This window comes from Frankliniella occidentalis, unplaced genomic scaffold (assembly GCF_000697945.3).
Source record: "Frankliniella occidentalis isolate FOCC.00 unplaced genomic scaffold, Focc_3.1 Scaffold49, whole genome shotgun sequence".
Lineage (NCBI taxonomy): Eukaryota > Metazoa > Arthropoda > Insecta > Thysanoptera > Thripidae > Frankliniella > Frankliniella occidentalis.
Window position 1 is genome coordinate 484399 of NW_026267179.1, and position 11385 is coordinate 495783.

The 11385-nt window shown below is 49.7% G+C and overlaps 1 protein-coding gene across 1 annotated transcript in view; it reads right to left on the reverse strand.

Annotated features, from left to right (window-relative positions):
* Window positions 1-920: 920 nt before the first annotated feature.
* Window positions 921-11385, reverse strand: part of LOC113202407 (uncharacterized) — a 156136-nt gene continuing 145671 nt past the window's right edge. Inside the window, exons 10-15 of the mRNA XM_052267283.1 lie at window positions 5660-5929; window positions 5269-5519; window positions 4830-5179; window positions 4414-4748; window positions 4044-4286; window positions 921-3970 (exon numbers count right to left, since the gene is read on the reverse strand). Of these exons, the coding sequence (XP_052123243.1) occupies window positions 3870-3970; window positions 4044-4286; window positions 4414-4748; window positions 4830-5179; window positions 5269-5519; window positions 5660-5929 (1550 nt within the window). The 3' untranslated portion in view covers window positions 921-3869. The remainder of the gene's footprint in view (window positions 3971-4043; window positions 4287-4413; window positions 4749-4829; window positions 5180-5268; window positions 5520-5659; window positions 5930-11385) is intronic.

An 11385-nucleotide genomic window follows, 5' to 3' on the forward strand; every position in this document is an offset into this window, starting at 1 on the left:
AAATCCCGAAAAGGTTTACGGAAAAGGGGAAAAAAATAAATCTACCCATAGATAGGAAATCTCTTGACAAAATAGAAGAAAATTGTTTCATGACTGCAGAAAATCAGATTCGAAATTAAAGAAAAAAACGGGGAAATCCACTTCTGGCTGGGTTCCCTAGGTCAGCTTTCTTAAGGCATCTTCTTCTGGCCCCCCTTTCGGAGCTAAATGTATATGCTATTCCCCTCTTAAAATTTTGAGATAAACATAAATGTGTGCCCGGAGCCTACAGACTTTACTTGATACAGATCTCTCGATATGGGTATGACCACATCGTGGTCATGCCGTTCCAGTCACGACCACGACCACAGTGTGGTCATCGCTACTGCTGAGATTACTGTTTTTACGGTAAAGGAATGAATGATGATGACACAAAGTGATAAAATGCGTACGATAATCAAAAATTGTACTAGCACAAGTGATCGTCGTCGGAAACCTCGTCGCATGTGGTCAACAAGAATGTAACGAAATGTAAAATTGTGGGCTCGTTTACTTAAAGGTATAAGGCGCCACCGCTTTCGCCGAAAAGACCATAACATTGTATATATAACCCTGCTGAGAAACAGGGTTTGCCGGTCTTTCTTATCGTACGTACCACCGTAGTAAGACAATATATTTTTTTATGTCAAAGGAGAAAATAAGTTCTGTGTTCTATATGTTTCTCTCAGAGTTGGGACCACCACCGTCCCCTTCCCTAATTGACCTTTCAATAGAGACTTAATGCACCAGGAGTCTTCAGACGACAACTGACACTGTCAGTTATATTCGAACAGATTCACGAAAATGGGTTATTGCTGGTGTAGTAAAAGTAAAAAGGATAGCGATGCTGGGATGTAAGGTATGCTCAGTTTTGAGAATGATCAGTACTACAATACAGTGTGTAAATTTAGAGAAAGTCACATTTAATGGAACATACAACAAAGTAACAATGGATTTTCTCTATGTAACCATCTTCCACAGCAAGTCTTAGTTTATTGCTCAAGATAATTGTTTTTAAAAATGTACCCCTCTAAGCTTCTATATAAATATAATTTTATTACATAACACTGAATGAAGAAAATCAGTGACAGCTTTCATTTTAATTTTGATCTGCATTAGGTGTGCACTTTCATTACTCGTGTTTTATCTACATCTTAAAAAGAGAGCAAAGAAATATCCCGTAAAAGAATTCTGAGAACTAAAAAAAGTTGTGCTTTTACAAATTAAATTGCATAACATCTCCATATAGAAGAACAACTAATCACTAATTTGGGACAGATGCCTCTTGTACATTCTCAAGAAGATTCAACAGCACCAGAATAACAGTAGGTTGTACGATAACAAATCTTATTAATTTTGATCGTTTGCTGCCTAGCAAAAACATAACACTATACAGTACCACAAGAGCTATTTACATTGTCTAACAAACTGAATGCAGTCCAATCATACCAAATATACCATGTGCATACATTTGTACAAGACCCCTTTCCCCATATACCCTTTCAATTTACATTTCTTTACAAACTGACAAACTGCAACTCTTTAAAATACAAGGCAGGGCATTTTTTTGAATGCAGTCCATAACTTAAGTGATAGGTCAACCTTCACAATTTCAGATCACCTGTCACTAAACGTGTCTCTGAGCAAATCCCTTGTTCCAGACCATACTTTATCGAAAAATGCTTACTTTCAATCTAGCATTCATTTCTCAAATTTAAAGCCAAATTTGAGAAAAATGATTGTGTTTCACAATGTTGACTGCTTGGTACCAAATTTAACTTGCAGTCAAAGTATAAATTAAGACTGTAAAAGAAATAAGTAATACAAAAATTGTTTGAATACCTTCTACAAGAACAGTGTGTACAGGTTTCTTAATATAAGCCAGTGTTGCTCTTTCATCCCAAATCCCGCAGCACAATTATTTTTTTCAACAATGCCAGGTACTTAAAACAATCAATTCACTTGATCTTTAATAACAATTTCAACCCATCTCCAAATTGGTCAATATGCCCCTTCTCACACTCACCACATCACTGTTTCTCAATTTCTTTTGATAACAAAAAATTATTCTATTGAGTGATTTCATTCTAAGAATTGTTTCAACAGCCATATTGAGCAAGCAAAACGGAAAATCCAGAGGATCTAAAGGATGAGAACAGAAAAATAGTAAAATAAAAACAATTTGAGTAGGCACAAGAATATTGCAGTGCAGACTGATTGCATACTATTAGAAAACAAGGGTAGAGCTCGACCCTTTCATGTTAAAACATTATACTACAAAGAAATAAGAAAATAAATATATCATGCCATGAAATTTATACAGAAAAAATGTACACTGTGCACTACTTAGGGATAGAAGCAAAGGGTACGGTAACTTAAACTACAGATAACGCTTATTGCTTATTTTTTCAGGGTTCATATTAAGTCGGAGAGTTGGTGCCTCCATTATAAAATTTGATAATGGTACAGTAGTTGACCAATAGTTTTCTTTTAAACATAATTGTACTACAATACCATGAATATAACCTATTTCCTTAATTATAATTAGTCGAAAACAAAACAACAAAAAACAAAAAAGGAGGTGTTTTAAAAGTTCTCACCTTTCTTAAAATAAACTGATGTCACAGATGATGCAATAAGTCAATTTAAATGTATTAATAAACATATGTATGAAAAAAGGTGAGTGGTTTGTCAACTTAAATTGTGTATAGACTTTACTTAAATTTAAAATTCTATTGTGAAATTTGCACTTTCATCGTTTGTGTATGGTGGAGATAAGGATTACTGTAAAATGAGATTTCAGACATACAGACATTCTTACTGGCCTATGTTGTTGCTTTAGAATACGATTTCCAAAAATCAAGAACTGTAATTTCTTCTTTTATAATCGCTTGAATCAACGACACTGTTTTCAAGCTTCTAAAATGTTGGAACAAATTGTTCCATACATCTGATAAAAAATCAACTCTTCAGGGTATTGAAACAACTCATACATAACACATCAACCATCTTTTTCACAGTGATCAGACATAATTATCTAGCACCATAGGTCCTCTATTGCAGATAAACACACTCTTATAATATTCAGCCATAGTTGACAACCTCTTTTTCCCTAATGATTGGGAAGTACCTCCTACAGAAATTTTCATACAAAGTTGAATCTATCTCAAAATTAATATCACAATTTTTAAACTTTGCCGGCTTGTATAGTCTTTTTAGTAACCAAATTAATTCTTAAAGACTCATTGATATTGCCTGCAAAGCAATGTTTATAGTGGCACTTAACATTATTAAACGCTTACTCCAATATGATCTGTCCAAATTTATAAAGAGGTTTCCTGTTTCCCAGATCACTTTCCAATTCATTTTTCACCCGTAAAAACTTTCTTACACAATCATACAATATTACACTATGATAATGATACTGTTACCCCTACATCATTTCAAAAAGATGATAAATATGTAGAATTTCTAGATATATGTATATGAAATAATTCCTTTAGAAGTTCATTAACTGCCCTGACACCTCAGCAAAGAAGTATCAATATCACATGATCACATCATTGAAAAAACCCTTTTTTTTCTGGTTAGTTTTAGGAAGAGCATATATAAAAACATTACATTACAATTTTCAGGTAGACATGTCACTAACTAGTAAACATCATGCCAAACTGCCTGTTCCAAAACAAGCAAATGTAAATCAAAATAAAATCATGAAGAGAGAAGTGCTTATTATTAATGTCACACAAGACAAATGCAAGGTAGAAACTAGGCAACCATCATTATTTTTACGTACTCTACAGACATGACTTTGCTTCCCTCAGAATCACTGGCTAAGGGAAGGGCGAGCATCACCTTAGGGCTAGTAATATCACAAGAGCGACGACGCCCGACAGCAGACGACTTCTCGACGGGATGGATCGTGCACCTGCACTCGTGTCCATGCACTCGCCTGCGGATAGAAGAGAGTGAATGAGCGCCTGCCGTGGTAGGCAACCCCAGTGACAAGGGAGAGCCAGACTTACCTGAGCTGGTGATGTTGAAGGCGACGGGCGGCGCGGGGTGCCGGTGGGCGCCGCTGGCCGTGAGCGCCCGCTGGCAGGACTCGCCGCTGGACGAGAAGTGCAGCACGGCGGGCTGGCCCGGCGCGCCCGGCTGCTCGCGGTACACGAAGCAGTAGCGCTTCACGGCCCGCGACGAGCGCGGCAGCGGCGTCGTGATGAGGAAGTGCGTGCCGTTCTCCTCCCAGCGACCGTGGCAGGAGTACGCTGCAGTGTTGGAAAAATAAAATGTAATACTAAAAAAGTATCTGACAGTTTTATAAAGGTAACATTTGCTAAAAGAAGCAGCAAAAAAATAATAAAAAATGAACACGTTTTTGAGCATGCCACCCACCAGATACAACATCCGGCTCTGGGGCCCCGCAGTCCCTCCTAAACTCCATCGTGTCCTGCGTGGAGCAGCCCATGTAGAGGTGCATGCTGCCGGTGCCGGCGCTGGCCGTGCCCAGGCCCGGCGCGCCGGGGTCCCGCTCGCAGGGGTCCACGCTGGCCAGGCCGGGCAGGCCACCCTCGTAGCCGAAGCCCCGCCGCACCCTCCTGCTGTGGCCGTGGCCCTGGCCGTGGCCCTGGCCGTGCGCAGCGTGGTGCCTCCCCAGCCCGCGCACCCGACGGCCACGGGTGCTCTTCGACGAGCCGGCCGATGAACTCTTGCTGTCCAGCTCCAGCAACCTGCGCAGCGCGAAAGAGCAGCGGCGTGAGTATGGGAAAAGAAGCAAAAACAGTGAGTCAAGCGGCGGCGCGCTCGCCTACCTCTCGTCGCTCGGGTACGTCCCCCAGTGCGTGCTCGACTTGCTGGGCTCGAGCAGGTCGTCGATGTTGCCGTACTCCGGGGTGTGCGGCCTGTAGCGGCCGCCCTGCCCCCGGCCCTCGCCGCCGCCGCCGCCGTTGATGTTGGTGTTCGTGTTGCTGTTGCCGTTGCCGTTGCCGCTGCTGCCGAGACGGTGGACCGCGCCCGGCACTTTGTCCACGTGCAGGTCACTGGGGTCAGGGATGGCGCCGTCCATCTCCTCCTCCTCAACTTCCTCGTCTTCTTCTTCCTCGTCGTCCTCGTCCTCGTCTTCGTCGTCGTCCTCGGCGGACGCGCGAACGGCGTGGGCAACCTGCAAAAGTACGCGCATAGTGTGAAGTCCAGCTCGGCAGCTCCGGCCTCGTTAACGTCCACCCCAGCCCGACCGCAGCCCCTCCTTACCTCGATGACGGCCTTGTGGCCGCTGCTCCGCTTGGAGTGGGTCTTGACCTGGTGGTGCAGGCTGCGCTGCAGACCGCGGTGCGTGAAGGACGCCCCCTGCTGCGCAGCCTGCGCCTTGCCGCCCTGCTGCTGCTCCTCCTGTTGTTGCTGCTGCTTCTTCAGCCACTCCTGCCGTTCCTCCAGGTCCGCCTTGATTCGGGCGTCGCGCTCCTCCTGCTGCTTCTTCTTTTTGTTAAACAGGCGGGCTTCCTCTGCAATAAGCACAACGCGCGCCCCGTTTAGAAAAAATGTTTTTAAAAAAAAACACTTTTAAAACCTCTTTAAAAACCCTTAAAAAGGAATCTGAAAACTTCAAACAAAAAATTAAAAGAGTAAGTACGTGTGTGCTCACCCTGTGGGTCATCGATCCCAGCCGGCCTCCTCCTCAGATCCCTGGGCGTGTCGTAGGCTCCGTCTTCATCGCCGTCCTCGTCCTCGCCGAGGCCACCCTCGTCGTCCTCCGGGTTGTACTCCTGCAGCGCGCGCCGGTACCAGCGGCCGGGCGACGAGCTCGACGCCGCCGAGGCCCTGCCCCCCGCCGAGCGCGCCCTGCGCTCCTGCAGCAGGCCCGCCACGCTGAACTTGCCCATGTAAGGGCACTGCTTCGGCTCCGGGCTGGACGCTGGAAGCAGAAAGGCATCGTTTGAGCCCCCCGTTGTAAACGACAACTGATCAAAAACAGTCGAAGACAATTCAAAACCCTCCACCAATTACACAAATCATGTCAGCGGGCGATGCATGTTAAAGTGCACCCGTCATCATGATCCCAAAATCGCCGCCTCTCACCGGGGCCGGGCCTTTCCCGCCTCCCACCGGGGACGACCGGGTATCAAGTTTCTCGAACACATATGCACACGACCGTTTTCCCTCTGCCACTTTTATCATTTTTGCGTATAACCGTATGGCCAATTATTCCGGCTGGGGGGTCCGCGTCCGCATCTCCATCGCCCTCATTAGCCCGTTCCGAACGCGGCCCGGCAGGGCCCGGCAGGGCCCGGCAGGGCAGGGCAGCATACATTATGCATTCATAAACCGATAACGCCGCGCCACCAATGCGTCAGTCCGTCGGGATTGAAACGGTGCGGCCGGGGCCTGGGCCGGGGCCTGGCAGCGCTTGTTTGATTGTTTCGATATTCCGGTCAACGAAACACTTTTCCAGAGTGTAAACTAAAATAAGCGGCGGGAAAGCGACACGACAAGGCGGGCCTCGTCATTATGCGCGCGCCCGCCAAAAGCGAAGCAGAGCGTCGATTGTTCTGCTGTCCATCCGTCTGCCGTGCGAAAAGTGTACGTTGCACCTCCAAAAAATGTGTTCTCAATTCAAGTATCGTACTTAAAATTTTGATCCCCATTTCTTGTTTTTTATTCCTTAAAACAAGAAATGGGGCTCAAATTTATTAGTACGATATTTGAATTGAGAACACCCGTTCCGTTCCCGACACATTTGATGATAATGCGCTAACATATGGCCAGTTCTGCATTTAAGAATCCCTTTACTTATTTTGCCACGTTTCGCATAAAGCTAGTGTGATAACTTTGGTGTTTTGCGATTCCCGTGATTTATCGCTTCCCGCGCGCGACATGATAATCCGGCGGGAGCTAAACGAAGGGATGGCGGAGGCGAATCAGCGACATGGCAGCATAAACGACGAGAAAGTGCGCGTGCCCGCAGTGCAAAGGGCAAAAGAGCCTTCCACGATGATGACTCCCATGACTCGCGCCGCCCTCGCCTCGCGTCCAGGTGTCAAAGTCCATGACTTATCTCCGGGCCATTTCCCGCCAGCCCGACGCCATTGGCGACAACACCTTATTCGCGCCCGTCCCGTCAGCCCGCTTGATAAAGTCGCTACAATAAGCTAGCGGGTGCATTTCCGGAAAACAAGGAGGTGGAGGGAGTGGAAGGGGTGGCAAGCGGTTGGGGTGTAGGGAGAGGGGTGGTCGGCGGGAGGGGGAGGGAGAGGGTTAGACGGCACCACGAGGTCAGATAAGGCTCCTACTGAGGGTCAGCGGCGGGTTGGGCCCGGCCCTCCTCCGGCTGCTTGCGGCTGCCCGCAGGGGCCTCAGGGCACGGCCCGCGCCGCCCCCGCGCCGACCCACTCGCCTAATCAAGATCAACTCGAAAGGCGAAATATTGGCCGATTGGCCCCCCCTCGCGCCCCTCCCGCAGGGGCCCCAGGCGTTAGGGGAGGAGCGAACACACACACACACAAAATATCACACACACACACACACACACACACACACACACACACACACACACACACACACGCATCAATGGTTATTTGCCGACAGTTTGTCATGGGACGCGCCGTCCGCCATCCCGTCTGAATACACGAGCGAGGTGTGACCGACGGTCATCATACACTCTGTACACGGCCCCATAATCTCGACTGTAATACTCGCGTAAAACCACGACAGTACAAAAATAAAGGATCGTCCAGAAAGTACACCCGTTTCTCAAAGAGTCATTCGTCAAACTGCGGGAGCTCGGCGCCTGCGAGTCTCAGGGTAGGCCAGCCCGCAGTACACGCATGCACTGCAGACAAGATGTTGCCTAACCGTCAGGCGCTATGAGAGCTTGCATATAGGCTGAGGGTTCTGGATGAGCTCCAAAACCAAACTCTAATGATACTAGGCATTGTTATAGACAAAGAGGCTGATCCCTGGTCGCGGAAGCGATGTGCGTTTCCCTTGTTTTGTGATTTTGTTATGTTGACAATTAATTATCATGGGGAAGTAATTTTCAACTCCTTCCCTCCTTAGTTTTTTTTGGTACCCATTTTGCCCATTTACTCGACGCCGCTCCTCGCGCGTACGAAATATACCTCAGTTCTACCGTGCCGTTCTCATGCGCAGGCTTGCCAACGCACAGACTGCAACATAAGGTGTTTTAGAAGCAAGCGCTCATTTTAACCTTGACCTCAGTTATCTTTCCAACGGTAATAATTGCTCAAGAATCAGTTTCGCAGCAATTTTTGTTGTACTCTCATCAGAACAGTATATCTCTGACTCACATCAACCCTATAAACTTTACGATTGGGAAGGTTGGATCCCCATAAGTTGGGCCGTGATCTCCCAAACTCCTGGGGGCTACTCCACTCGGTTGTTAAGGCTTCGCCTCTTATTCTTATTCAGATTCTTTATTTTTATTGCTTGGCGGCTCAGCCAACTCCAAAACGGTCAATAGTGCTCCACTGGAGAAGCCAAGTGTTCGTTCGACCGCCATTCAAAAGTGTACGCTTGCAGTGTCAAAGCAGGAGTGGAAGCAAGATTCTTTTCCATACATGGAATGGCCACAGCTTCTGAGGGTATTTGATACGTTTATAGTATCTCCCCCCCCCCACCTAATTTACAACACGTTTTCAAGTCGCATTCATAATTGAAGGCGGGGGGAAAGGGTATTAAAAAAGGAGGGAGAAAGAGATTGGGGTTGCATAACGTATAATTCGCAATGTCGCGCAACGTCGCCACAATTTTCCGTCGGCATTTTAATTAGCCTGCGGGCCTCAAAGCCCCGCGCACATCAATGCAAAGCGCGTCCCTACGACAGTGCTCGAGCTGGCGCGACAGGACGGCAGGACGAGGCGAGCTAAAAAAGTGTTTTTTTCTATCCTTCGTGCTTTTTCTTTTAACCGGGTCCTAGGAAAGTGGGTGCTCGAAGGGCACAGTATGCCTTTAGGAGCCTTTGGGCTTCCGCGAAAAAAAAGAAAGAATTAAAAAAAGAGGGACACAGGAGAGGGGAGTATGACCTCCGCTTGCTGTCACTTTAAGACTTTAATGAAAAGGAGTAGGCGGTACAATGTCTTAATTACAGTTCACTGCCTCGTGATGAAGCGGCGGCGGCTCGCGCGGCACGCCCAAGGCAAGGCTCCAAACTCGCCAGGAATTGAGTCGCGGATGCGGTGTAAAGCCACACTGGACGCGACCCTTCTCCTCCAGCGAGACTGTAATTAAAACCTTGCTCGACAAACAGCTACAGTACACCAGCCGTAATACAATAATGGATGCCGTATTCAATGTAATGTGCCGAGCGACCTTTCTCATATAGGTAGGTACTGCACCAAAAAATCTCCCCACACTCCAGGCTTTCCAGTGAAAATATACTATGCTGCTGTTGCTCCTGGTGCAGCATGGCTATTCCTTTCAGGACATGGTTTTGTCATTCCCGGTCTTGCATTCCTTGCCGCAACCGCAACGACTCTTCTGCAGTTACTCTAGCAAACATTCTTTCTGAACCATAGCAAACGCCCCTACTTTCTTTGCGTGCATCATCATCATCACCACCAGGACCGAGGAGCACAGCAGTAGCGCGAGGCGAATGTTCCCCAACTCTCCCATACACGTGAGCGGCCCCGGCCCTGTCCTGCCCCAGAGCGCCCGGCCCGCCCGGCTCCTCCGGCCAGCCGGCCGCATTTGCTTTGCAAATCGGCACGCGCGAGCGCAAGTCCTCGCGCCTTACAGGGCTGCAGCTCCCGCCGCATCCATTAACCCCAACCCCCTAAGTCTGTCTGTCTGTCTGTCTCTCTCTCTCTCTCTCTCTCTCTCTCTCTCTCTCTCTCTCTCTCTCTCTTTCTCTCTCCCTCTCTCTCTCCACTTCTATCTCACAAGAGAGGGACCGTACATAATTCACGGCGCATACTCTTCCTCTTCCCCAGGCCGCGCCACCGCAGCGTTACTCTTCCTTGCTCTTCCTCGACCCGAGGCGGCCGCACATCGCACCGCGACGACGACGACCCCCTTGCGCGGAAGGAGAGCCGACGTGGCGACGCTACTTTGAAAGGTAGCTCTCGCTCCCCTCCACCTCGTGCCCTTCCTGGCGCTCGTCGAGGAGGAATCAGAAAACTTTGCCCCTCTCTTTCTTTTTCAACCCGTCCGACCGCCGCGCGACTCTTCCGCACTCCTCGCCCGTCATCACCACGGCCACGGCCTCCACCGCCGCCGCCACGTACAACTCTCTGAGCCGGCGGCTCGTCAAGCGGAGCAAGAGAGGATAATCTTCCTCGCTCTCTGTTCTCCTCTTCTTCTTGGCCTCGGCGCCGCCGAGGCCGCCGCCGTCCTGCACTGCATGACGGACGGACTTAAAAGCGGCTGGTCAGGCGACAATGGGGTGGAACCTTAAAGGGGCGGGGCACGGCGTGGTGGGGTGGGGCGTGGCGAGGCGTGGCAAGGCGGGGCGAGGCGGTCAGCGCCCGGGCCCGCGTCTGCCAAGGAGCGCCAGAGAGCCCCGCGGGCGGGCCTCCCCAGCGACCCGCGGGGTCGAACGGTGCCGGGCCGGGGGGTCCACTGGGCCAGCACTAATTTGGAAATGAGGCGACCTTTCTGTGGCGACGTGATGATGATGATGATGGAGAGCCCCCTCCCTTCCCCCTAATACGCCGCGCCCTTTCGCCCCCTGACCCCCGCCCCGCCCCGCCCCGCCCCGCAGTAAGCAGCAGCAGCGGAGAGCACTCTCCCAATGCCACGGCGTTTTCATTACAAAACACGCAGCGGGCTGAGAGTAAAGTTTTAATACTAATCAAGTTTTAAGGTCGCGCGGAGCGGGGAGCGCGCTGGAGCGCTAGAGGAGAGACCTGCCGCACCGCTCCTGCACGTCGCCCTTGCACCAGCGCTCTTGCACCGCTCTGCTCTGCTCACGCTCGCGCGAGGACAGAGAGGGGTGCAAGCGGCAACACATGAACATCAAGGAAGGCGACCGGCGCGAGCCTCAGAGGAGCAGAGGAGAGGGTGTCTGCTCCCGGTCACGAAGAAGGATTACGTAAAGGAGGGAGAGAGAACAAAAGAACGAGCGAGAGAGAGAGAGAGAGACGCGGGGGAGGGTTTGGCGGGCACTGGCCGGGGCCACCGTCGAGCTATGGGCAGGGCGATGTCAAACGAGTTGTGAAATACTCGCGGTCGTCACGCGAGCGCCCCGCCCCGCCACAACAAACTGATCACATCGACGTGGCGCGGCGTGGCGCAGCGTGGCGCGGCGTGGCGCAGCGTGGCGCGGCGTGGCGTGACGCTGCCAGATTATAATGTTTTCCTTAACTAAAGTAGGTGGCAGTCCATTAGTTCGTCGCCCTGGCGCCGCCATACCCC